This window comes from Apus apus, chromosome 1 (genome assembly GCF_020740795.1).
Source record: "Apus apus isolate bApuApu2 chromosome 1, bApuApu2.pri.cur, whole genome shotgun sequence".
NCBI classification, from domain to species: Eukaryota; Metazoa; Chordata; class Aves; order Apodiformes; family Apodidae; genus Apus; species Apus apus.
This window is the reverse complement of record NC_067282.1, coordinates 32,193,699-32,220,638: the sequence shown is the minus strand read 5'-3', so window position 1 is coordinate 32,220,638 and position 26,940 is coordinate 32,193,699. Positions and strand designations below refer to the sequence as shown.

Genomic DNA, 26,940 nt, shown 5'->3' with positions numbered 1-26,940 from the left:
GTTGGTATTTTAAAGAACTGTCGTTATTTCTGGGGAAAAAAAGCAATTAATTTCATTTAAGAACATTATTGAAAACATTACTTCTTATAATGCCTTTGGAGATGCATTAGCTTGATTTTCTTAATCTTGCCATAAAATACCACTGCAACATCAATTCAGAAGCATACTGATTTTTAAAGCAGTTTTATTGTCTTTGTCTCTTTAAACCTTGGACTAGGTAGTAAGAATTAGAGGTGGCTAAAATGAGTTAATTCTAAGCAAGTGAGATATATGTAAGGATAGTAGGGGAGGCTATAATAAAAGGACAGCTTCATCCTACCTAATGGAACTTGTGGTTGTGTGTTTTGAAGTTTTTTACTAACAAGGTAGCCTGCTTTCTTCTAGAGCTTTCAAATGTTATCCAAGTAAAACACGACTTTTTGTAAAGTGACTAGAAGTAGAATGTGTATGAAATGTTTTGTTTTCATGATTTATGGAGTCTTTTGGAATAATCACAGCATACTGCTGTGCAAATGCAAGGGTTTGAAATACGACTGTTTTGTTTACATGCTAAGAAACAGAGCATTTACAAGGAAGATGTCTCAACAACATGTCTGTGTGTGCATGAAATACTTTGATAGGAGTGTCTTAATCCTTTTTTGTGTTATAGAAGACTTACTGTCCAGCTACTGGGCTCTTCTTTTATGCTACAACTGATTGTGTAGTTTTCATTCTTTGCTTAGTGCTTTAGTTTCTAAATGTTGTTATTTAAAAAATGGGTATCAGCAAAGTAGCTATTTTCTGTGAGTTTTCTATAATGCTAGATCTTTAAAAAACCTGCTCTATAGCACAGTCTTAATAATTTTTTCTATCAGACTTTTTTAGTTTCTAAATATACTTGTATATTTAGAGTATACTTGGCTATTTAAGCTACATTTGTCACATTGATATGTTTGTACTGGGATAAAATACACAGTTGGCACATTACATGTTCTGTTGGGAAGAAGTTGTGGCTCTTGTCAGAAGGTTTCTGCTAGAAGCTGATAATCTGAAGTATAAGCAATTGTATGGGATATAGTAACTTTCACATTCTGTAAGCAGCTGTCCATATGTATTAGAAATAACTGTGAGCAACCATAGTCACTGTTGCTTCTCACAAGAGAGGGATCTTTAAATGCTACCCCTACATCCCCCCCCCAAATTATTTTTTTACTTGAGCAGTATTCAGAAATACTCCTTGGTTCCCCATACATGCTGAGCTCTATGTCCATGAGGGGAAAATCCAAAGAGTGAAGATCTTCAATTAGTCAACATCAAGATTTGCATCGATTGTGTTGCAGGTGAGTTGGTTGATTCCATTGTTGCTTGACATTAGTGCACATCTGCCCTTCTTTCTGAGTAACTAAAAACATGGAGACTGAGGAAATACTGGATGAGAGAAAATGTCTGGCTGGAACAAACATCAAAAACAACAGTCTCAAAAAAAAAGGTGTAAAACTGTCTACACAGGAAGGTAGGCTGTCTCCAGTGAAGATCTTTCTTTAACCCTTTCAGGAAAGAAGACATTTTCCCTCCTTTGTATGGAAAGCTAAGGGAATTTAAAGCAAGTAGCAACTGTTTTTGTAGTTAGATGCTCTCTGTGAACTGTTGGTGGGTTATGTAAGGAAGAGAAACACCTAAGTTCCCCTCAGAATCTTGCTACATTTTAAGAAGAAATAACTAAGGTCAACCAAGGACAGCCTTTTGTTCATACCGACTCTATCAGTTCAAGTTTTAGAAAGTAGTGTCTCTGAGATAAAATTTCAGCAGGGGAAGTCTGGTAAGTGGACTTGTTCAGGATCCGGTTAACAGCTGGTACATTTATAGCAAAAGATGACATTTCTGCTTTACAATTTTATCTTGAGGAGTAGTAAAGAAATCTTAAAATAAGTGGAGGAAGGAGAAAGATGAGAAACATCATTGCAGGTACTGCCAGGATAGAATGCTTTACACTCTGTAAAGAGAATGGGTAGTGTGAAACATGATGGCTAAGTTTGGGTCCCTGAGGTAACATGTAAGCCAAGAGCTGAAAGGTGTAGCAGATGACTTAGGAACTACTTTATCAAGAGTTTTTTTGGTGTGAGTGGTCTAAACTGGGAATATCTGCTCCAATGCCAGACCATGAGCCAGCAATGTGCCCTTGTAGCCAAGAAGGCCGATGGCATCCTGGGGTATATTAGGGTGTGGTTAGTAGGTCAAGGGAGGTTCTCCTCCCCCTCTATTCTGCCTTGGTGAGGCCACATCTAGAATATTGCGTCCAATTCTGGGCCCCTCAGTTCAAGGACAGGGGACTGCTTGAAAGAGTCTAGCGCAGAGCCACAAAGATGATTAAGGGGGTGGAACATCTCCCTTATGAGGAAAGGCTGAGGGAGGTGGGCCTCTTGATCTTGGAAGAGACTGAGGGGAGACCTCATCAGTGTTTACAAATATGTAAAGGGCGAGTGTCAGGAGGACAGAGCCAGGCTTTTTCAGTGATGGCCAGTGATAGGACAAGGGGCAATGGGTGCAAACTGGAACATAGGAGGTTCCACGAAAACATCAGAAGAAACTTTTTTACTGTGAGAGTGACAGAGCACTGGAACAGGCTGCCCAGAGGTTGTGGAGTCTCCTTCGCTGGAGACATTCAAGACCCACCTGGACGCATTCCTGTGTGAGGTGCTCTAGGTGAGCCTGCTCTGGCAGGGGGGTTGGACTAGATGATCTTTCAAGGTCCCTTCCAACCCCTAACATTCTGTGATTCTGTGAATTACCCATCTGAAGACCCACAAGAAATGCTCTCAATGTTGCTGCTCAAATTAAATTATTTTGTGCAGTCTCCAAACTTGTCCTAAAGCTTTCAAAAAAACAGTTGCTTTTGAAATTAGTTGTGTGATGACCACAGTGATATCTTAGAGCATTGTTTTGCTCCAAGTTTGTATTCTTAGGAGTGTCTTGAAACTTTCAGTACAAACTTGTACTGCTCTTTTTAACTTACTCTATTGTGACAACGGTTTTATATCTGAATCTTTAGGAGTACTAGAAAAACTGGAAAGTCAAGTGCTTTAAAATGAAGAGTACTATTTTTCTGAATGTGTTTACATAGTGTGGTATAATATGAGGTTTTTGTTTGGCAGTTTTCTCATATGCTGTGCCTTATGTCACATCTCAAATTATTAGTCTTGACACAGTACAACGAAGAGAAGTATTATCCATATTTCACACACTTGAAATGGGCAGTAAGAGGTCAAGGTCAGAATCTGCAGGCATAGATCATATAGCCCAGGAGTTACCATTTCAGGAATGTTTATATTGAGAAGCATTCACTGGCCTCAGTTGATGTGGAATGCTCATCATGGCAGAAAATTTAGTTGTGGATATTTTAAGGCAATATGAAAATGAAAGCAAAAATATGTTTTGTGGATGTCAGTACATTCATAGAACATTATCTTATTTCTTTCCTATTCCATTTGCTCTGTGTGTGTGTGAGATAAGACAAGCACTCTTCAGGGAAAAATGTGTAACAAAATACATCACGTGGCTTGGCATCTGTATTTCTGACACTTCGGTAGAGTGGCTCCTTGATTTGTACTGTACAACATCTTTAGTATTACTCAGACGTGTGATTGCTGTTAGAACAATAAGCCTGAGCTAGCCAGTCATCTTTTAATTTTAATATTGTTTTTCTTCTGTACTGTGCTCGTGTCAATAAACATCGGTTCGCTATTAAGTGTAGATTTGGAGTGGGGTAGAGTGAATTAAAAAAAAAAGGGTGAACTTCAGATCATCAGACCTCTGTATGAAGTGCTTTTTGAGCACAACTTTTCCAGCTTATGACTGTCAGAGTCTGTTTCATAAGGCTCTGGCATGTCTGTAACTGTCCTGGAAAAATAATGTCCTTTTGAGCTAATTCCTCAATGAAAGATATCTAGTACTTTCAAGCAATGTTTTTTTTCTAGATATATCTGCCAATTCCAATGACACAGAGAGATATGGGTAAGCTTCTCTAAATTATATGCAAACATCAGTAGAAAACTGATATGTTACATTTCTATACTTATTTTGAAAATGCAGTGAAAGGCCAGTGTTTGGAAGCTTGTAATCAGAAGAGACACTTGAATCCCAAGCCTTTAATAGTCTTTTGTGCAGTCCCTAAGTTTTTGTTATAATTTTGTGTTGTACCTTCTACAGCTTGACCACTGTGGGAGAGTTTTCTTGGGACAGAGTCTGTTCTGACTGTGGAGTCTTGCTGTCCTACTGAACTCTGTTCCTGCACCAAAGTTTTCTAAGTAGTGTCACTTGTCATTGACAGTTTTGTAAATGGATGAGCTATGTTAGCTTTCACTTCCAAAAAAGACTACAGCCTGTGTAGAAATGTGAACATCATAGTCAAAATAGTTAATATTTATGATGCAGCTGAACACTGATGTTCACACTCTGAGGTCTTCTGTAGCTTTACTAAAGGCAAGTATTTGTTGCACAGAGAAGCTAAATATTGTACTGTATTGATAAGGTAGCTGGATGTGTACTTTATTTTGGATAATTAATTACTCTAGCATATTTTTATTTTTTTTTTCCTGAATGGAATGATGCTGCATTTTACAGAAAATATTTGAGCAATTCTGACAGTTCCCAGTAATCTCAAAGTTAAGACTTCATTTCCAAGTCTGGCTGAATCCCACATTTTTACATCCCAAAGAGATCACCCAGCAGTTTATAAAGATATTAAAGGAGTATTGCTTTTAAAATGTAAGATGTTTTTTTACTAGTCAACTTGTTACATTTGAAGCACTTAAATTTAATGACTGGCTATTGTATTTATAGTCATACTACTTACTTTGTTCTGCTTAACATGAGAGGGATCTTGTACTTCTAACACTGCTGCATAGCTCCAGAGGAGCTTGTGCCCTTGTACTTTCATGTGTAAACATATGGGTGCTAGACCTTTCCAAAGCATCAGTAATTCTTTAATGAAGAGTGTTGTTCTTGTGACTTTTTTGCCATTCTGCTCGAGTAGTCTTCTCTCTGCAAAGTTGGTGTATGGAGCAGCTTTCCCCTAGCTGGCCTTCTCTCCTCTAAGAATAACTTGCAAGTGCAAAGCTTGTTACATGTGGGACACAATGTTTCCAGTGCAGATGTTGGAGCCAAAACTGGTTAGTGCAGTCACATGTGGTTAGAAGTGCTACATGATTCAGTGAAAATTACAAAACACCAGCAGTGTTTATCAAATGATGCTTGTACTATAAACTTCTGCTTGTATGTAGCATGCCTTAAAAAATAAATAATGCTGTTTGAGCAGAGCAAGTGTACAAAATACCTTGTTACAAGTCACTCTCTGAAGGACATACAAACTAAACTCAGATGACCATGAGCCAGCAATGTGCCCTTGTGGCTAAGAAGGCCAATGGCATCCTGGGGTGTATTAGAAAGGGTGTGGTTAGTAGGTCAAGAGAGGTTCTCCTCCCCCTCTATTCTGCCTTGGTGAGGTCGCATCTGGAGTATTGTGTCCAGTTCTGGGCCCCTCAGTTCAAGAAGGACAGGGAACTGCTGGAAAGAGTCCAGCGCAGAGCCACAAAGATGATTAAGGGAGTAGAACATCTCCCTTATGAGGAAAGGCTGAGGGAGCTGGGTCTCTTTAGTTTGGAGAAAAGGAGACTGAGGGGTGACCTCATCAATGTTTACAAATATGTAAAGGGTGAGTGCCAAGAAGATGGAGTTAAGCTTTTTTCAGTGATGACCAGTGATAGGACAAGGAGTAATGGATACAAATTGGAGCATAGGAGGTTTAAGGTGAATATCAGAAAAAAATTTTTTTACTGTGAGAGTGACAGAGCACTGGAACAGGCTGCCCAGAGGGGTTGTGGAGTCTCCTTCTCTGGAGACATTCAAAACCCGCCTGGACGCCTTCCTGTGTGATGCACTCTAGGTGACCCTGCTCTGGCAGGGGGGTTGGACTAGATGATCTTTTGAGGTCCCTTCCAACCCCTATGATTCTATGCTTCAGATAAATAGAGGCAGCTTTTTCATCTGGAGTGAAGTATTTCAGACAGTCTGTGTTCATTGGTGGTACAGATGCTAGAAAAAATTATCACTTGTTTTATTTCAGGAGTAGCTGTTATCAGTGCTAGCAGCAACAGTAATCTTCACTTACACAGCAAGTCTAGTATTATCTTGAGGTTCTGAATCAGAGTAGGATTTGATGGTGTATACACCGTGCGTGTACAGATTATATGCAAACTTGCTACAATACAGCTGTCTTATTCAGCAAGATGTAGTTTACTAGCAATGGTGTGTATCATAAGGCACACCTCCAAACATAATCAAGGGTAAAAAAGAATCATAGAGTCATTAAGGTTGGAAAAGACTTTAAAGATTGTCAATTCCAACCATCAGCCCTACACCCCCATGACCGCCAAACCATCTCCCAAAGCACGATGTCTACCCCAAGCTCAGAGTGATCTGCTTCACCAGTTTCCCTGGTACTGAAGTCAAACAGACCTGTAATCTCCCAGATCACCAGAATATGTCAAAAACAAAAAAACAAATTTAAGGAGACTTGTGTTACCTAGAAGGCTGCTTGTCATGTTTTCATGTTCATACTTTGTGGCATGAGGTGTAAAATAATTTTTACATGATTTTTATTGTGTTCAGATGTTAGCCATATACTAAACTGTAAGCAATAGAAATACCCTGTATGAGGCTGAATAGTGTTTCACAACTGGAGTAATTTATTTCAGTTGTCTCTGTGGGCATGTTCTGTGGCTCATACCTTATTGGGTGGGGTAAATCTGTATTGGCTATATAACAAGTTGTGGAGCAGGAGCTTTTCAAGTTAGACTAAGGAAGCTATTGCAAGTAAGTTAGTAGATTATTTTTATTTTACTCAAGACAGTTTTCAGTCATTTGCACACCTTACACATATGCATACCCTACGTGTTCCTTTTTACACTGATAAGTCTGAGTGTCAGTATCTTATGTCCCGTCTAGCTACTTTGAAACATTCTCAATAGTAGAGGAACATTGCTTTTAAAAAAAAATCAACCAGTGTGAGCCTTGCCAAAGGAGGTTTTTGTCTGTGAACTCTGTAAGCTTATATATGTCTTTAGCTTGGATATTCTTCTAGTTAAGATTTCTAGCAAGTTATAGGAAATAGAACTTCTTTAGGTGGCTGCCAGTATACACCTTCCTGTGTGGATCTACTAGAAGAGCCTGAACTCTTGCACTTTTGTGCACTGCAATTGTGCCAGCTGGCTCATGTGTTTGGCATGCTCTGTTCTTTGCTGCCTCAATAAAAAGCACATCTCAGTTCATGCTAATCACCTCTTGGCTGTAGTTGAAGATGCTTCTTGTCTTTGTTAGGCTGTAGTAAAACCTTTTTTCTAATGTGGAACTGTACTTCCCCCACTGCCCTTTTCCCCCCAGTGTGATTAATTGAATTTATGAGCATTTTTCTTTTTGAGTCTATTGACAGCTTCTTTATTTGAAACTTCCTTCCCATCAGTATTTCCATCTGGAAAGGTACAGAGTGCTCTGGGTTAAACTACTGTTAATCATGTAATGAGGCCATGCTACGTATGATAGATCATTAGAAGTGTGCCTCTGCTACCATTCATAATATTTTTCAGGCCTGCAGAACTCTAAACTTACTCTCGTTGAACCTTTTTAGGTTAATCTTTGAACATAATCTTTAATCAGATAACCCTTTTCAGGCAGGCTGCGGAGGTGCCTCTGTGAGTAAAAGGAGTTTTGAAACAATTATTCAAGAAATACTACTTTAGAAGATGTTAATTTCTGCCATCATTGTATCAAAGCTTTTTCTTAGTGCTAAGCTGTTTTGGGGGGAGGTTCTGTTTAGAATGGTGTGGAGAGCATGACATCAAAAGAAAAGCAAGGAACCAGCTCTTCATAGTAATAATTTTAATTAGTAATTGAGTAATTAAAATTATTGTAGATACAGTGTAGAACTGTGAATACTTCCGTTTTTAAAAAACAAAATATGCAATTATCTAACTTCTGGTATGTATGATTCTTTGAGCTTCCATAAAGAAACACTTGATAAGTGGTCAGTCTCAGATAAGTGCTGTGTGGTGATTCCCAGAAGTGATCCATTTGATGCATGATGATGATGGGGCATCTTAGTGATTTAATTACCACTCTGCACATATTTGTGCTAAGTAAGGTGTGATCAAGGCAGATAATGTACCCTTTGCCCATGTCCCAGAATGTAAATATGTATGAACTTTGTGGAAGTTAAATATTTTATAAAAGCACATACTAGAGCACTTTTCAAAAGTATTTCTGGGATTTGCCTAAAGATTCTTCTGTACTACTGCATAACTAAAATTTCCTATATAAGAAGACATTTGCATCCATATCTACAGGTCAGTAGCATATTTGCTTATTTGGGCAGCTTTATGGCTGCATGTTGAAGATTTATATCTCAGTAGCAGTATTCAAACTTTCCTTTTTGGTTGTTTGCCTTTGAGAACAGTGCAGATACTACTAAACATGTTCCCAGGAATTCAAAAGGCAGGGGCTCAAACCTGTGCCAAATGTTAAACATAGGGGTAGCTTCTGAAAGTGCCTACAGTAGCTTTTAATCTGTTTGTGCACTAGAAGTGCTGGTAACTTCTTACTGATTTTTATAGTGGCAGCAACTGAAAAAAATGCTTAAATGCAGTGGTTGTGATGGATAATTAGCAAGCAGAATCCTTTTAAAAAAAAAAGGAAGGTTATTGACACAGCTTAAGTCTGACCACCTTATAGTACAATACAATATTTCTATATGGTTGGTATTGCTAATTCAGATCCTTTTCTTGTGGTTGTTTCATTTGAAGAAGGAAGTACAGTATTAGTCTTTTCCATGCTGTCATTGACACAGAAGTCTATTATAAAATATTTTACCCAGCTGCTGTAATAATAGGATATACAATCGATTTAGCAATTTAACTTCCATAGTAAGGAACCAGAGAGTTTGAGGCTTTTTACTTGGAAAATTTGCAGCCCTGCATTCTACTAGTGGGCTGTCGATTTCATCAGCCTCCCTTACATATATTTGCTTTGTATGTTTCTTAAAAACCTTTCCCTGTTGTTTTTCTTTGCTTTTATTGATTTGTCATTTCCTTCAACTCAACCTCCTGCATGGTGTTTAGAAAGGAAGAAATCAAACTAGGGCTGTTAGGCTGCCGTAGCCTGAACATCCCATTTTGAATCCCCATATCATTGTACTTATCTTTGATAGTCCTTTTTCGCTCTTTGTGTAAAGAGAGGCTTCTGTGGCAGGAGTCACTCGGTATGTGGCATATCATGCAGTATGGATTTCCATTTAATGATTGGCCCATAGGTGCCGCCATAATACCTGCAAGTGATGGTAAAAAGAACTCCAGCTATCCTTTACTAAAGAGGACACACAATATTTCTCAGTTTAATCAGATAGGTAAAAACTAATGCTCACAGGAAACAGTAATTCAGAATGGGGGCTTAAGTGTATTTTCTTCTTGTTGCTTACAGTTTAAAAATAAATTAAGATGAGTATGCATGAGGGTTATTTCAGTCTCAATTTGTATTTCTCAAATACTCAGTTACTCAATTTAAGGCATTTACTCAAAGTTTATTTATGAAGCCATCCTTTTCTCTTAGGAGTGGTGTTGTCTGGAGAAAAGGAGGCTAAGAGGAGACACTACCACTCTCAACAAGTACCTGAAAGGAGGTTGTAGCCAGGTGGAGGTTTGTCTTTTCTCCCAAGTAAATATGATAGAATGATATGAAATGTTGTACCTGGAGAGGTTTAGATTGGATATTGGAAGAAAATTCACTGAAAGGGTTATTAAAGGTTGAAATAGGCCACCCAGGGAGATGGTTGAATCACCGTCCCTGGAGGCATTTAAAAGACATGTAGTTGTGGTGCTTAAGAACGTGGTTTAAACGCTGGACTTGGTAGTTAGGTTAATGGTTGGTAGAGTTAAGTTATGGTTGGACTTGGTGATCTTAAAGGTCTTTTCCAATGAGAATGATTTTGTGAAATAAACTGCACAGGAAATGGAAAAGAAAAAAAAAGACCATTCTGGCCTTAGTGGAGTCTTTGCTTCAAGTAGTACAGAGTGTGGAAGATGTGTTCTTAACTTGCAAAATTATTACACTTGATAATTACACAGATAAGAATCTGTTCTGGTTTGTGAGCACATGAAATTTTCATTTTAAAAGTATAGGAGGAGAAATAAGCAGTTCCCTTGGTCGTGCTAATGGGGAAGACTAAAGCCCATTTTCCCCTTCTTGGATTTTTGCTTCTTAGCTCATTGTTCTTTCATAACAAAATATAAGTTGTAGGTAGTGACCTATGAAAAAGTTTGAGGTTTGAATTTTGATTATTTAAGAGGCCTCTGAAACTGGTGGTCCCAGTTTGGGAGTGGCTCCATTCTTGTCATAACAAAGCCCGAGATTCCTTGATGACTTAAGTTATGCTGTTGTAATACCTTAAGCTTTTTCAGATCTATGTCGAGGGAATAAATGAAACTTTTTAATTAGAATAATACTTTTTGAAAATTAGCTCATGGTTAGTGTCATGGTACTTCTAGATACCTCAGCTTGATTTTTAGAAATTGTAAAATTATCTTTATGAAGAATACTGTTCCATTTAGAAATAGTAAAATATTCCTTTTAACTGCAAGTGGTGACTTTTGGTTACAGATAATAGATGGCAGTAAATCCAAGAGACAGATTTTACTACTAAATTGCAGTTGATATGGACACAGAAAAAAAGGTTCATGCTTCCATACCATTTGTTCTCTAAAGCAGCACATGAACCTGGAATTATTTTCCTGAATTACCAGCAAGAGACTGGAACATAAGCATAAAGAGGGAGGAGAATTATTCTGAGCAGTCATGAGAAACAAAATGCTGTCATTTTCATCAAGAATATCTGCAGTAATCTAACTACCTGATTTGCATTATTCTTGTAGCTGTTGCTTTCAATGAATACTTGTTTCCAAAGGTATTGTTCAAAGTAGTTTGCAGAATGACAATATCAGTGTAATTTTTTAGACTGTAGAAGCCACTGCAGGGTTCTGAATTTGGAAGATCGTAGCATCTTTTAAAACATGGTACAGTTTGGTATTGTCCATTACCTCAAGATCAGAGGATTTTATTTCGTTGTTGCTGTTAGCTGATTGAAGATACTCCTGCCAGGAAGTGAGGCTTTATCACTGCCCCAGAACTGTTCACTGCCAGCTTCCCCTGATAATGGGACTAGTAATTGGGCATCTGTATGCTGAGGTGGAGCTGAGTGTAGATCACTTAACCCTGGATGCAGCCACTGGCACTGACCCAAAGCAAGGACCAGGCACGTGTGGCTTGGAGATGGTGGCACCATTCTTTTTGGTGGTGTGGTCTTCGAAGATGGCTTCACAGCTAGATAAAGTGGGCAGTAGTGGAAAAAATGATATGTGGAGTGTAGTGGTGGTGGGGGTGTGCATTAAAGAAGTGAAGGGGTCTTTCTCCCTTTACACACACTTCACTTGCAGTCTGGCAAAGCTGGCGGGTTTGAAAGGAATTTGAGTTTATTAAAAGTCATATGAGAATAGGTTTTGGAATACTTTGAAGATGCAGTGAAAAGCAGCAAGGAAGTAACACTTAATCTGTTGCACACATACATTGCAAGCCTGCTCCCTAAGCAGATGCTTATTTCTCCATTTAAACTCGCTTTAGAGAAGAGAATCTTCAAAGCTCTTCTGGGGTTGGTGAGGGGTTCCTTTAGTAAATGGATGTCTGAAGCCAGGGAACGGCTTAATGCTTTTATTTGCCTTTGTCCATTTACTTGTGACTTCTTGACACGTCTTTGTAATTTTGTAGTTATTTTAAGTCTAGTAACATTTTATTATATTTGAGGACATTTTGATACCAGAAACCATTTCTTATGAGGCATTTATACATTTTATTACACTTTTGAGACATTTACAGTGGCTGCATATGACTTCAGTGTGTCACCTCTACTTTCTTTGAAAGAAAATGTTTGGCATTACTTGCCTATTGTGTTGAATTAGGTTAAATAAAGTAGTATCCTTCAAATTGCGTGCTTTGATGTTCTAGAACAAAGTATTCCCTTCCCCTCCTCTCAAAAAGTGTAACTTGAAGTGGACACGTTTTGTCAAATCCTGCTTTAAATCTTGCTGTCTCTCCACAATATATTTTATTTTACTCTTGCAATCAGCTTTTTTTAATGTAGAATCACCTTGCTTTTAACTTAAGTTTTAGATTTTGGCCATCTACAGGTTTCAACCAATTGGTGAATGTAGCCATTATTCTGCTATGCTTACAGTCAAATCTTATTTTTTAAGGCCCTTCTGTGCTTCAGGTATACTTGGATCACATTTCTTTCCTTCTTCAGTATAGTTTTTGTTTCCTTAGGAGGCTGGTTACTTGCTGTATGTGGCAGGCATGTTTAAAAATGCTTAGCAATACTATATGGCACTTGCAAGCCATGGACCTGGTATCAGAATAGTTAATTGTCATGAAATGCAGATACTAACATTTGCATGTATTGTAAATGTCAAACTCATATAGTGTGAATTCAAAACCGTAGGGGTGAATTTTGAGTTTCAACCTTGACATGAATTACAGTATTGTTGACAAGGTCTGAATTTGGAAAGCATTAGCCTTAAATCAATCAGTATATAGGCTTTTATGTAAAAGATGCAGTCTAAAAATGTATTGTTGCCTAGAATATAACAACAACAACAAAACTTTAATAGTACGTATCAGCCTGCCAGTTAACAACAGAAGTCTGTTCTAAATCTTCATTGTTATGTAAGTGCATGCAGAGTCTTTCCCAAAGCAACTTTCTTGAGTTGGCTCAGTTTGGACACTTAAAAACTAGTAGCATAAATAAATAAAATTTCATAAATACAACTTAAAAAGGAAATTAATTGCATCTACTCTATTACTTTCTGCTGTAAGCTGGTAAAGATTACATCTGTTTCCCTGTCATATCACCAGTTAAAATGGGTAATGGAAAGTATCTTGTGAAAGGTGAAGTAAACTATATGAAGATATGTCATTTTTTTTTTTCCAAATTAAGTAATTATTTTAGTATAGTTTCTCTAATTTTGCCCAAGTATTCTTTCAAAGTGTTAATTTATGTGAATGTTACAGTAAAGCATAACTTAAGTTAGCATTTTTTTTATATGCAGGTTTCTACAATCCAAGAACTTGTTACTGGTTATGAAGCCTCTTTGAAGACTTGTGACCTTTTCAGCACATGTGGTAAGGTTTTATGGTCCTATATTAATTGCACTGTAATTACTAATAGTGTTTATGGCAGTTTTCAAGAACTGTTGAAGTGCTGATACTTTTTGGAAGAAGGTAGTTGTAATACCTTCTAGTAAATGAGTGCATTACAGGAAATATTTGCTGGATTTGCCAAGCATTGAGTTTGTTTGTTTTTTCAAATGCAGTTTTCAACCTTACTGGTTACTGTAACTGTTTGCATTTTGTTGCAGAGAATGGAGAGAAAGAGCCCCCAACGACACTGCTTTGGGTTCGGTATTTCCTGGCACAGCACTTTGACAAACTTGGCCAGTGTTCTTTGGCCTTGGAGTATGTTAATGCTGCCATTGCAAGCACTCCAACATTAATAGAACTATTCTATTTAAAAGCAAGAATTTACAAGGTAAAAAGTGACTTTGGACATGTGAAGTACCTAGCTTTAATTTAAAAAAAACCCCAAGCATCAAATTGGTGTGAATGTATGGATAGTACTTCAGTTAGCAATGGTTATGGGCCTGGATTTTCATGTGGTTTTCTTTGCTCTCTGTTCTGTCGGGAAGAAAAGAAAAACTCTTTTGTTTAGGTTTTGCAAAGCAAGTCACAACATGCAGCAAATTTTCATTCTGAAAAAAACTCTGGGGGCAGGGGAGAGTGAACAATAATACTTCCTTTTGTTTTTTCTGAGGGAGAAATACCAGCAACTAGATTTCAAGAGCTGGTCAGTGGCAGGCTTGTACTGGAAGTTAACTGTTTGGTTTCTCCCTGACAGCATGTAGGTAACCTCAAGGAAGCTGCCAAATGGATGGATGAAGCACAGTCTTTGGATACTGCAGACAGGTTTATCAATTCTAAATGTGCTAAATATATGCTACGAGCAAATATGGTGAAGGACGCAGAGGAGATGTGCTCTAAATTCACAAGGGTAGGTAGTGCTTTAATGAAGAAAGGTTTTGTTTGCCTCTGGCAGTTAATTTTTCACTCGCATAGGTTTTGACAAAAAAATATCTTGTATTATTGTTAATTTTTAAGATAATGCTCTTACACTAGTGATAAATAACTACATAGAGTCACAGAATGGTTTGGATTAGAAGGGACCTTTTAGAGATCATCTAGTCCAACTCTCCCTGCTTGCACTGGCAGGGACACCTCCCGCTAGACCAGGTTGCGTAAAGACCCATTCAACCTGACCTTGAGCACTTCCTATGATGGGGCATCCACAACTTCTCTGGGCAACCTGTGCCAGTGTCTCTTTAATCTTCACAGTAAAGAACTTCCTTATATCCAGTCCAAACCTACCCTCTTTCAGTTTAAAACTGTTGCCCCAGGTCCTTTCCCTACAGGCATTGGTGAAGTCTCTGTCTTCCTTATAAGCTTCCTCTATATATTGAAAGCACAGTAAGGTCTCCCTGGGGCCTTATCTTCTCCAGCCTGAACAACCCCAACAAACAATTCCAACTCTCTCAGCCTTTCATCATAGAAGAGTTGTTCCAGCCTCCTGCTGTTTCATGAACCTGCTCTAATAGGTCCACACCCATCTTGTGCTGGAGGCCTCAGAGCTGCATGCAGTATTCCAGCTGTATAGACCCCATAAAATCTGGAAGAAATGGTGGTTTACAAGTAATTGTCTGGCAGTATTATTTATTGACATACTTCTAACTACCTGTCTGGAAATGCATCTGATGGATATCTTGTTTGCAAAGCTTGGTGTTTCCCAGTAAGACTATCTGTGCTGCAGTTGCACAGGAATGTGCACTATATTAATTATGATTTAGCATTAACATAATTTGGACTTGAACATTCAGTTCATTTAAGCCAGTATTACAGGCAAAAAAATTATTAAAGCAAATCCTATCCTTAAAAGATGGGAAAAGCACCTCAAGTTCTGTATTTTTGACATTGAAAAAATTTAGTTCATACTTACCAGATTTCCATATTATGTAAGTAACTAAATATGAAGACAGCTACTTGGTGGGATTTCCTGGAGCACATCAATGAATTAGGCTCCTCAATTCTTCTCGACTTTGTGTGAAAACACTTGAAAGTGACACCAGGCTTTTGGTGTCACTTTCTAAGAATGGTGTCGTATTTCTAAGAATGATTGAAAAATTTTATTTCTAAGCCTGTTGTCTACGCTTCTCAGAAGTGTTTGAGCAAGACATACAGAACTCTAGCCTAGATACCAAGATAGGATAAATCTGATCCTAAATAATTAGATGTGAATTGAGCTGGGTTTTCTTTCTAGTATAAAGGCTTTTCTGAAAATTTGGTGGCTAGCATTTATGATATGTGGAATGTGCTTCCACTTTGTTTAATCTGTATCTAGAGCATTGCAACTATAAAGAATAAATCCTCGTATTTTTTCTTGTAGAAGTATGAAATACAAATCTAACTTCATTTATTTAGACTAACAAGTTCTAAGAAACTTATAATTATACGTACCACGTGATAAGGCAGTAAATACTGGGTGATTTTTTAGACTAGGAGATGCCAGATACCTGACAAGAAAAAACAATTATTTGTTCAACTTCCAGGGTTTTTTTAACACTGGTGTTATTGTCTTCCCCCAAATTGTAAAAATAAGACTGTGTATAGAAGCATCAATTAATCATAAAAAGTAAAAAAATATCTGCTGAGACACTAATCTTGTTCAGATATTTTCTGTTTCTATCTTGGGGAACATAGTGTATCACAAGTATTATTCTTAGTCACTAGGTGATTATATCTATTTTCTGTTGTATTCCAAGTAGTTGAAGGATTGATTGTTTCCTGCTAATGGCCTGAAATTAGCTATAGTTGAAAGAAGCATCTGGTAAATTATAATAGCAAAAAGTGATAATGATACTTGTTTTAGGAAGGAACTTCTGCTATGGAAAACCTAAACGAGATGCAGTGTATGTGGTTCCAGACTGAATGTGCTGCAGCTTATCAAAGGCTAGGGAAGTATGGTGATGCCTTGAAAAAATGCCACGAAGTAGAAAGGGTAAGTAGGTGCCACCATCCATTAATTAACCACTGTTTCTCTCATGCTAATGCAGGTATTTGCTGGTGTGATCAGCATGATTTTCTTTGCATGTAAAGTTTCTAGTATAAGGTTTTTAAAAAGCTGGTTAGTACTTGATGATTTATTGTAATAGATGCCATCCTTAGCTATTATATGACATGATTGTTTGAAGTGAAAAAGATTCAGTATAAATACCATATCTCCTAACTATACAACTATTTATGCATTAACTTGATGCTTTTGCAAATTGGTTGTTTTTTGTTGTTGTTTTTTTTAATTGAAGCAATCACACTTCAGTTGGCTTTTAAAGAGTTTCTGCAGTTTTTGAACAATCACATTATAGTTTTTGTTTACAAAACAAGATTTTTCTGGGTGTTTTTTTCCTTTCTGACAGGATCTCTTGGACCATGACTAAGAAGAATTTTTCTATACATGCTAAAATATTGCCTGTAAATAGTATCAGTTGTAACTTTATTCACCTCCATCTAATTAAAAAAAAAAAATAGGCTAAGTAAAGGAAGTGCATAAGAGTTGTTTGTTTTCTTTTTTGCTTGAAGCATTTTTTTGAGATAACAGATGATCAATTTGATTTCCACACATACTGCATGAGAAAGATGACTCTTCGTGCTTACGTAGACCTTTTGAGATTAGAAGATGTGCTCAGGAAACATGCCTTCTACTTCAAGGCTGCTCGATCAGCAATTGAAATCTACTTGAAGCTCCATGATAATCCTCTTACCAATGAAAGCAAAGAACAAGAAGTGAATTCAGGTATTTAGACCATAATGGAGGATCGTATGTGTACGACACATGTAAAAGCTTGTTAAGCTAAGTAAGTTATGTACCATAGAGTAAATGAGTTGTAACATAGACAAGTTTTTTTTGTCTCTTTTCTGTCATGATTTGATAACTGAAAAGAGATCACAGATAACATGCTACAGCTTTGTTCCTCTCTCGATCTCTTCTCATCATATTGTAAAACTGGTACATGGATGAACCCATACTGTAGTTGGAGTACTTGGAGAAGTTGCATTTCAGAGTATTAAGAAGGAAAATAAAATTTGTTTCAGCCATTTATCTATTTAAACAAGAGATAAATGGTATTAACAGTTGAATTATGAAACAATAGATAGGTTTTGTGGGAAAGAAGTCTGAACTGTAAGTGTAATTTGATGTACTTTAATTTTTACATTGTAATACTAGTTAACACTGCATTACACTTAATCATTTTTCACATAACTTCAGGACCAAAGAATACATGGATAAGTGTGTGTATTAGCAAAATTATTATTTAGGAAATTATTTAAAACTAGTGTTAAATGAAAAGCAGACTTTCTAAAACCAGTGGGTCGTGGCTTGGAAATCTGAGGTTTCAATGACAGATGAGTTACGGGGCATTTTCCTTTTTAGACAAACAGTTGCTTCTCCCTATGTGGAATCACAGTTACTGCTGGCACTGCAGTGGCTATTGCCTAAGGGGGTGAAAATAGTGTGTAGAAAGACATTTGACATGGTGAAATAGTTAAACTAAACCAAAAGTACCACTTAGTATTGCCAATACAGTTGTACCTTTCGTATAGAGGTAAATAGTAAGTTTTCCCATATCTGCCTACATATAACAAAGTACATTTCAGGAAGAAATTAGGTATAGGGAAGAAATTCTTCACCATGACGGTTATAAGGTGCAGGAATAGGTTGCCCAGGGAGGTTGTTGATGCCTCCTCCCTGGAGGTGTTCCAGGCCAGGTTGGATGAGGCTTGTGCAGCCTGGTCTAGTGTGAGGTGTCCCTGCTCATAGCAGGGAGGTTGGATCCTGATGATCTTTATGGTCCCTTCCAACCTCAACCATTCTTATGATGCTATATAAAAAGAGGCACATTTCACAGCACTTGCATATTTTTCTCTCCAGTTTTAAATTGTTTCTGTACATAATATAAGATTGGTGTGTGACAGAGGGTCTTGATAGCAGTATATCATAGAAACTGAGAGTCTAAGAAGTCATGGTGGGTCATTTGCCTGCTGTGGGGATTCAGTAGGTTCATCCCCAAAGGAAGGACAGCACTCTATGAAGGGGGTAAAAAAAAGCACTTCCTTCCCTATTGCAGAATGGTGGCTGGCTCCAGAAGAGAGGTCAAGGTGCCACAGCCACAAAAAAGATCTATTAGTCCCTCACTAGCCCATTTTTCTGTTCCTTGCAACATAATTAGCATCAATTCTGTACTCAGTGAAACTCCACAATAAACAGAGTGGAAATTACAGTCTTATTCTGGCTAAGCTGCTGAGGTCAGTGGTACAGAAGGGGAGGAATAAGAGGTGAATGGAAAGGCTGTGAAGGCTCCTCTCTTCTATGTAAACCTGTAGGAAACCATGTTTTTGTGTGTTCTGTATTTCATGCAACTGTTAAACCTTCTTGGTTTATCTAAATGCTAGTCCAGTCTAAAAATCTGAACACAACAAGCACCTTAAGATTCATATAATGGTCCTGCTAATACAGAGTGTTTTACCTCTCTTCACCCCAAGCAGTATCAGTTTTTGCTGGCATCCATTTAGTTGTCCCATGGCATTTGCAGAAATCAATGCAGTAATCGTGGCTGTTTGTTGTTCAGACACTTGAGTGAAAGATAAGTTTATTTTAAGATGGAGTGTAGATCTGTATGAATGTTTCTCGTTTGAGTTAGAAGGAAGCTGAGTTACAGTCAGTGTGAGAGTTCAGTATTACCCTTGTCCGTTTTCTGAGGTACAGCCTGTCAGAGATGCAACAACTTCATGTAGTTAACCTTTCAAATAGTTGAGGTTTTTATAACAACCATGTAAGAGAAAAAATGCAAGACCAAGTGCTGTGTTATGCTGTAAATAGTAATCCAGTAGTGATGTTGGACCATATAGAAGTCTGGCAAGTGCTTATATTTATGGAAATCATTCTGTAAGTGTGCTGTTTTGATACAGGGGAGGAGCCGAGTGGCATTTGAGAGAAGTGAGATTTTTTTTAAATTAAATGATCTCATAGTATAAATTATCTGTTTGTTATCTTAATCTGTAGAAAATCTCTCAGCCAAAGAACTGAAGAAAATGCTTAGCAAGCAAAGAAGAGCACAGAAGAAAGCAAAACTTGAAGAGGAAAGAAAACATGCAGAAAGAGAGCGACAACAAAAGAATCAAAAGAAAAAGAGAGATGAAGAGGAGGAGGAAACTAGTGGACCTAGGGAAGAGCTAGTTCCTGAAAAACTGGAAAGGGTTAGGAATGGTCTTTTGTGTTAAATTAATATGATTATCATAACCTATAATAAAATTACTGTCAGGTTCTTGAGGTTTTAAGTAATACTTTACTAAATCAAAGTTTGATATTAATAATTATATGATTCTATGGATGTTATTTTCTTTAAATTTGTTGTTTTTTTAACACTAGGCCTTCCTTCATTAAAATAGATACTGAACAAAAAGAGTTCTTGCCTGAAGAACTCCAGTGTTCATACAGTGAACAGAGGAAAAGCTAACAAATGTGGTTGCAGTTCACAACGTTTCAAGACATAAGCCAGCATTTTGCTAAGCACAGAGGACAATCCCCTTTATTACAGTAATTTCAGAAGTTTAAGCTTATTGCCTGAGGTGGCTGTGTTTGTTTTTTAAATGCTAAATTACAATGCTGAGTATGTTACATAAACAGTGCCAGAGTTAGAAGTGATGTTGTCTTTGTCAACATGAAATGAGTAAACACTTTTAAGTCTTGCTGTTAAAAAAAATGTTGTGGCTCAGTTTAATTCAGAAAGCTATATACAGTTGACCTTTGGCCTCTGATTATTTAAATGCTGTAAAGAACATATGTTACCCTTGGTGTTTCTTATTTTACATTGTAAGCTTTAAATGTCACTGTGTTTTTATTAAAACAGGTAGAAAATCCATTAGAAGAAGCCATTAAGTTCCTTATACCACTTAAGAATCTTATTGGAGATGACATAGAAACACATTTATTAGCATTTGAAATATACTTTAGAAAAGGTAAAGTACTGCATAATTTTTGTTTGTCTTACAAAATGTTAACCCTTCACTGCAACCTGTGTTACCTGAGCATAGCCTAAAATGGTGTGAAACAGATTTACTTAACTGAAGCTGAGCTTTGCATCATATCCAGTAAGTGAAATAGCATTTTTGTTTGACCATCCTTCAAACAAACAAAAAAAACCTAGGAGGCAAAGTAAGTTCTAGTATATACTGATAAATGCTGTAGAAAGATATTTGCAATGTGATCTTTAATCATCTAGAGGAAATAAAGCCAAACAGATAGTAACAGCATGTACGTTGTATTGCCAGAGCTCAAGCAGCAGGTATTTCTATTTTATTAAGCAATTGGGATGGGAAAAATAGATCTCTAGTTCTGTGTAGACATTGGTGTTTCTACTGTTTGCACTAGATTTAGGAAAGAAAACAGTAGTTGATTATAAGGAGAGAAAGTTCTGTGTTCTTAATCTTGGCATATTTTTGTTTTTTTCTCCTTCTCACAGGAAAGTTTCTGTTGATGTTGCAGTCTGTCAAAAGAGCTTTTGCTATCAACAGTAATAACCCATGGCTACATGAGTGCTTGATTAAATTCTCTAAAGCTGGTATGTGTATAGGTAGAACATACATATGTATAAAGATGCAAGATGTTATATTGTAGAAGGACGTTACTACGTAGTTCTGTAATGTATCTTGAAACAAAAACTACTTTTGAAACAAACAGGTAGAAGAAAAATAAAAATAAATGGTTAGTTTTGCATGGTGATACCCAGGAAAACCTAAGAGGTGGTGTTACACAGGGCACTGTGTGTATGTATTATACACCTTCCTTCATTAATCCACCAGGTGGACCCAATAAGTCATTTTGGCTAGATTTTACAGAGTGTAACAGGTGTTCCAAAGATCCTTGAAATTCTTAAACTTTGAGAAAATACGTGGCAGATATGGAAGAAAGGTTGTAACTGAAGTATGCATTGTGAACTTGGAGCAGAAAAATCTACACAACAGAGCACCCTTCTTGAATGTTCAATCTGTAAATGCATTAGTGATGCTTGCGTTGATGTGTTTTGGACTAAAATTTGTTTCTTTCTGTGCCCAGATTTTTAAAATGGGAATTTTAGCAGTGATTTTGTGGTTTCCCCACTTTTTCTACAATTTTTAAATGTCTTTTTTCTCCCTCTTACCTTCCCCTTTCTAGTATCTGACCATAGTAACCTCCCAGAAATTGTGAGCAAGGTCCTAACTCAAGAAATGCAGAAAATCTTTGTTAATAAAAACTTGGAAAGTTTTAATGAAGAATTTCTCAAACACAATGCTACCTCCATTCAGCACCAACTGTCAGGTTTGTTTAACTTTGCGATGCTCTTGAAAAGGGGAAGATGCACTTGATTGAAATCAATACATTTTATCTGCAGCCCATAATTTATACATAAATTCCAATGAGCCAGAAATTCATGTTTACGTCAGAGGTTTTTCTGCCTGCTTTTACTCTATACAGAAACTCATTCACTTTTTTATTAGATGCATAAGGAACCTGCTTCTTGCTTCTGAAAAGTGCAAGTTAACCACCATAGATAATCAACTATGGAAGCACTGTCATACCTCCTCTTGCAGCTTCCAGTTTTGAAATGTGTAAAATTTATTCTTCATCTCTCTTAAAGGAAGGTTAGGTAACCTACCCCAAACTTAGAGAGGCCATGGAAAGATCCCTGTTTCAGGACAGCATCCTGAGAAATGCTTGCACCTTTTTCCTGTGAGCAGGCTCAAGATTTGGGTAGTCAAGTACAGTTATCTTAGCAGGCAATTGCTCCTGATTCTTACAGATGTTTTCTTCCACTTTTGTCATGGTTGAACATCTAACGAGATGTTTTCCATATTGTACTTTCTGGTCCTCTGTTACTAAGGAAAATAGTACAGTCACTTTGTCACTGTAGTTGTACAGGCTAAGACTGTCTTCTGAGTTTGGCTTTATGCTGTCTACATCTTCAGTGCCTTTGGGAAGAACCCAAGTTAGATCATTGGCAGTGGTGCCATCTGTTTTAGAGAGATGTCAGGGACCCCTTTGGAGAAGGTGAGACTAGTCACATTAAGTGGAAGTGAGGGACTTAAATGTGTAGAAGCTCCTTTGAGTCAATCCATGGACCCGAAGGTTGATCACTGTGATCAAACATTGTTTCAGTTCACAGGCAGTGGGGAACAAATATGGGATGAGGCTTTTGAAGTGAAATTGGGAGTGAACTAACCATAGATGTGTCCTTGGTAGCTTTAGGTCTTTACCTACGTGTCAGTCTTCTGTTTATGCTGAAGCAAGTTTTACGTGATTGACTTAAAACTGCTGTACAATTTATAATTTCTTAAACTGTCATCTTGAATTCAAGTTTGAAAAACATAAAGGTCTGGAAGACCTAAATCTTAAGTCTGAGAGGACAAACAAGTGTTTTCTTAGCTTAAAATGATTACTGGTAAAACAATAATAAGCATAGCCTCCTTGACTTTAAACAAATTTAACTAGTTTGTTTTTTGACAATGATGACTAAAACCCAAATATATTCAATCTAACAATTTACTTTCTGAAATCTTCTAGATACAAAAAGCAGAACTACAAAACTTTCTTTGGAAACTACTAAATTTGTTTTCCTAATTTAAAAATGGGGGAAATGAGCAAGAGGAGACAGTGCAATTAAGAATGCATGTTTAACTTTTTTAGTAAAGTGATTTGTTAAGCTTTTTGTTCTTTGTAGTAGTTTATATAGTGAGGTGTGTCTGGGAAAAGGAAGGTATATAAAATGTCTACATGTTAATTAAGATGAAATTTTAAGTTTAGACAGCGATAATGTGAGGAGCAATACAGTATTTTACAGAGATGCCCAGATCAGTTTTGATCAACTGTTTGTGGTCCAAGAAGCTGCATGGTTGCATTAATGCAATGTCTGTCTTCCTGCTGACATACTCTAGTCCAGGCAAAGCACCAAACTTGCATTACACGTTCCCTGTACTTAAGCTATTTCACTCAGCTCCAGGTTAGTCACCCAGCTTGTTCTTACATACTGCCATATGGACATGCACTGGTCTGAATTTCTCCTGGACTGTGTTCCACAACTTGGTAACTATATAGTTCACTTACCTCCCGTACCTTTCAAAAGAATTCAGACTATCTTTGAGCAAACATCTTTTACTCACTTCTACATTTGTAGGATGGATTTCATTTAGCCTGCTGATCTGAAGAGCTTAATCAACAAACCGAGTTAGTTCTTGACTGGCAAGTCTTCAGTGAAGTGAGGCATTTCACCCTTGCAGAAGCAGATCTGTGTTACTCAATCCTTATGCTTCTAATAAATTCAAAATAGCTTTAGTTGTTTTTAATTTTAGATTATAAATAAGGGAGGAAAATATCACAATGTTATCTGGAAGGGACCTCCGAAGATTGAGTCCAACCCTGCTGCCAGAGCAGGACTAAAACTAGGGCTGATCACTCAGAAAGGCATTCAGACAGGTCTTGAAAGTCTCCAGAGAAGGAGACTCCCCACAACATCTCTGGGTAGCCTGTTCCAGTGGTCTGTAACCCTTGCAGTAAAGAAGTTCTTCCTTCTGTTGAGGGGGAACTTCCTGTGCTCGAGTTTGAATCCATTGTCCCTTGTCCCGTCACAGGGCACAAGTGAAAAGAGGTTGCCCCTGCTTTCTTGATGCCCAGCCCTCATGTATTTATAGACATTAATTAGACATAATTAGATCCCCTCTCAGGCTTCTCCTCTCTAGACTAGTCTCTTAGCCTTTCCTCATAAGGCAGGCATTCCAGTCCCTGCTTTATTAAATCTTGGAATAAGTTGTAATTCACATGGATTTATGTTTTTGAGTTGTGTGTGTCTGTATTTGTGGTATTGCATTTAGGAACACTATCTAAGTTTTGTGTTCTTTCTTGTGATAAGGTGCAAAGATGATGTATTTCCTGGACAAATCAAGACAAGAAAAAGCAATTGCTGTTGCTACTAGATTGGACAAAAACATGAAAGACAGAAATGTGAAGGTAAAATATAGTATTGAAAGCAAAAAAAAAAGTGGGATCTTAAATAACATATACTTAACTGCAGGAGATTGTGCTTCATATATCATGATGAATTAATATTGCTTGAAAAAACAAGGTTTCAGGTGTGGTTTTTTTTTTCTCCTAAGTAACTATAGGATATCTGAATACGAACAGAGGACTTGTGTTTACTCAGATTAGTATTGTTTAACAGTACATCTTTGATAATAAAACAGTTGTAAATCACATTTATTAACTGTTGCTTTTGTTTCTTCAGACATTAACAAAGGTTTTTGAGGCCCTGCTTGATGGCAGTTTTGGAAGCTGCCACACTCAATGTGAAGAATATCAAGCAGCATGTCATAAACTGTTTCCTTTTACGTCTGCCTTTATGCCTGCCACAAATGAGGACGATAGCAGCATTGCTTCTGTGAATCATACAGCCATTAACCATGATTTGCTGTCTAATGAAATCTGAAGCAGTGGGTGCAAGCCCATGTGCCTGGATACCCACATGTGTACAAAACTCTGACTCTCATTACATGCTGGCTGGATACAGATCAGGGTTACTTTTCCAGGTTGTATTTTAATATCTTTAACAGGTATAAAAATATTTGGGTAGTTAAATGAAATGGAGTATGCTATTAGTTATTTTTTTCTCCCAACAAAAACTGCCAATATTTATGTAAATGTTATCCTTAATCAGCATTTTTCATGTTTATACTTGTACAGTTTTAAGTCTTTTAATAATCCATCAGCCCTCCCTCACAAAAATTATGGATCTTAAAGACTGCTCTCACAAGTGTCATTACATATACAAATAAATATGATCATATCTTGTTAACAAATTATAATTTGAGCGGTTTTAGCAGATTAAGACTGAAGTGCTGCTTGAATTTCCCTCTGTATCTTTTACTGGGGTTTAGATTTTTTTTTCCTGATTATTCTTTTGGTTTTTTGTGGGTTTTTTGTTTTTATCTTTGTTCAGTTTGATTTCTTTTGAAGCACAATGCTAGTGAAAGCATTAGAGGTTTGCATGTTTTTGTCAGGTATGTATCTTATATGGAACCAGTAATGATGGCTATGAAGATTAGGTTCATGTGAAAAAAACAAACAAACAAAAAACAACAACAACCCAACAAAAAAACCTAGGGCTTTTTGAAAACTAATTTATCTACCTTGTGTTCCATAGCTATTGTTTTCTTAAGTTTATGGTCAGTTTAACATTAAGTTTGCATATCCTGAAGCAATTCCCTGTGAAAACATAATGCATTTGATACTGTTGTTTGTTCTTTGTTCCATCTTTCCCTTCATCCTCTTACTCCTGGTTTCTCCCCATCTGTTGACTTATTGACACTGAAATTGAAAAAGCTGCTCCAGTTTTGGGCAAATGCAGAAGGTACAGTAATGGGCAATATAGGTTGTTTCTTTTTTTCCCTAGATCATAAAAAAATCACTGGTAAGTTTACTGTATTACCTCCAATAAAAGTCCTAGTTGTCCACTTATGGCCAATACTCCTAGTACTTCTCATATCTAAATGCTATTGCTTTAGATGCTGCAAAGCAAATAGTATGTGAGGAGTAAGTTTTACATTTTAAAAACTATTTAAGGGAGCACAAAGAGGCTGACTACAGATCATAATGAACCTTTTTCTTACTTTGTATTCTGGTGCATTAACTATTAAATATACAACACATCAAAATGGAAGTCTGACTAATATATAAAGTATAGTATTGCTGGACAAAATGGCTACATATGACAGCTTTACATTCTATAAGAACTACTATCAAAACACAACTATACTGTGGCTTGTACAGAAAATCTTTTCTGAAAACTGTAATGGAATCATTCGATCTTGGTTTGTTTTTATTTCACTGCAATGTAAATAATTTCAGTAATATTAACTCGCCCCTCAAAGGCAAATATAAGTTCATGAAGAGGGGATTTTATTAAGACAAATAAACTGTTCTAATTAAAATTCTCCTTTGTGTGTCATCTGTTTAGATTCAAAACTGTTGAATGGAAAACTCACTGTAAAATATTGCCAACATATGTTATGCTGTAATAAATTATTTTGTACACACTTGCCTTTGGTTTGGAATTTTTGTGTATTCATGGACATCAAACTTCAGCTCATGGCATTCATTGTTGTTTGTTTTTCCCATTCAGTTGCAATGTTGACTGATTTAGTGTAAACTCTAGGCAGTAAAGAAAAAATTACCTGTTTATCACATTGAGATGTATCTATGTATAGTAACATTCTGCCCAAAAACAGCAAGGTGTTTTTGTCTTTGTGCATTTACCATGTGCCATTTGCTGTGGAACAGCTTGCTCAAAAATGTCTCAAGCAGGGAGAGGCAGTTGACCATAAGGGGTTTATTTTGGCTCAGCAGCACCCTAGAAACACTTCATCAGCCTGCTTAAGATGGAGACATTAGTGGTGTGTTGCTCTTCTGTCTTTTACAGTGATGACACTTCCCTTGCTGGAAATGTCATTCAGGCCTTCAAAAGAAGTCTGAAGCACTATAGATAAGGCTGCCAATCCAGTCCTCTGGTGTCTGCTTAGCTGGATTCTTTAAATCAGACTTAAACAAAAATACCTGAGGTACCTTTTCAGCAGTTTATTCCTGAAGGAAGTAGATGAATAGTTTTCATTTCTAGACTAAGAATA

The 26,940-nt window shown here is 37.0% G+C and overlaps 1 protein-coding gene across 4 annotated transcripts in view; it reads left to right on the top strand.

The window, feature by feature from the left end:
• Positions 1-26,352, top strand: part of NAA16 (N-alpha-acetyltransferase 16, NatA auxiliary subunit) — a 68,693-nt gene extending 42,341 nt beyond the window's left edge. For 2 of the 4 annotated variants that reach the window (XM_051644126.1, XM_051644127.1), the window contains exons 10-20: positions 13,179-13,251; positions 13,488-13,657; positions 14,024-14,176; positions 16,106-16,234; positions 16,813-17,026; positions 19,295-19,488; positions 20,142-20,250; positions 20,754-20,852; positions 21,446-21,589; positions 24,174-24,271; positions 24,546-26,352. In XM_051644126.1, the coding sequence (XP_051500086.1) occupies positions 13,179-13,251; positions 13,488-13,657; positions 14,024-14,176; positions 16,106-16,234; positions 16,813-17,026; positions 19,295-19,488; positions 20,142-20,250; positions 20,754-20,852; positions 21,446-21,589; positions 24,174-24,271; positions 24,546-24,746 (1,584 nt within the window). In that variant the 3' untranslated portion in view covers positions 24,747-26,352. Of the gene's footprint in view, positions 1-13,178; positions 13,252-13,487; positions 13,658-14,023; positions 14,177-16,105; positions 16,235-16,812; positions 17,027-19,294; positions 19,489-20,141; positions 20,251-20,753; positions 20,853-21,445; positions 21,590-24,173; positions 24,272-24,545 lie in introns of those variants that run through there. The other 2 variants (XM_051644128.1, XM_051644129.1) reach the window with 2 other exon arrangements.
• Positions 26,353-26,940: the final 588 nt, after the last annotated feature.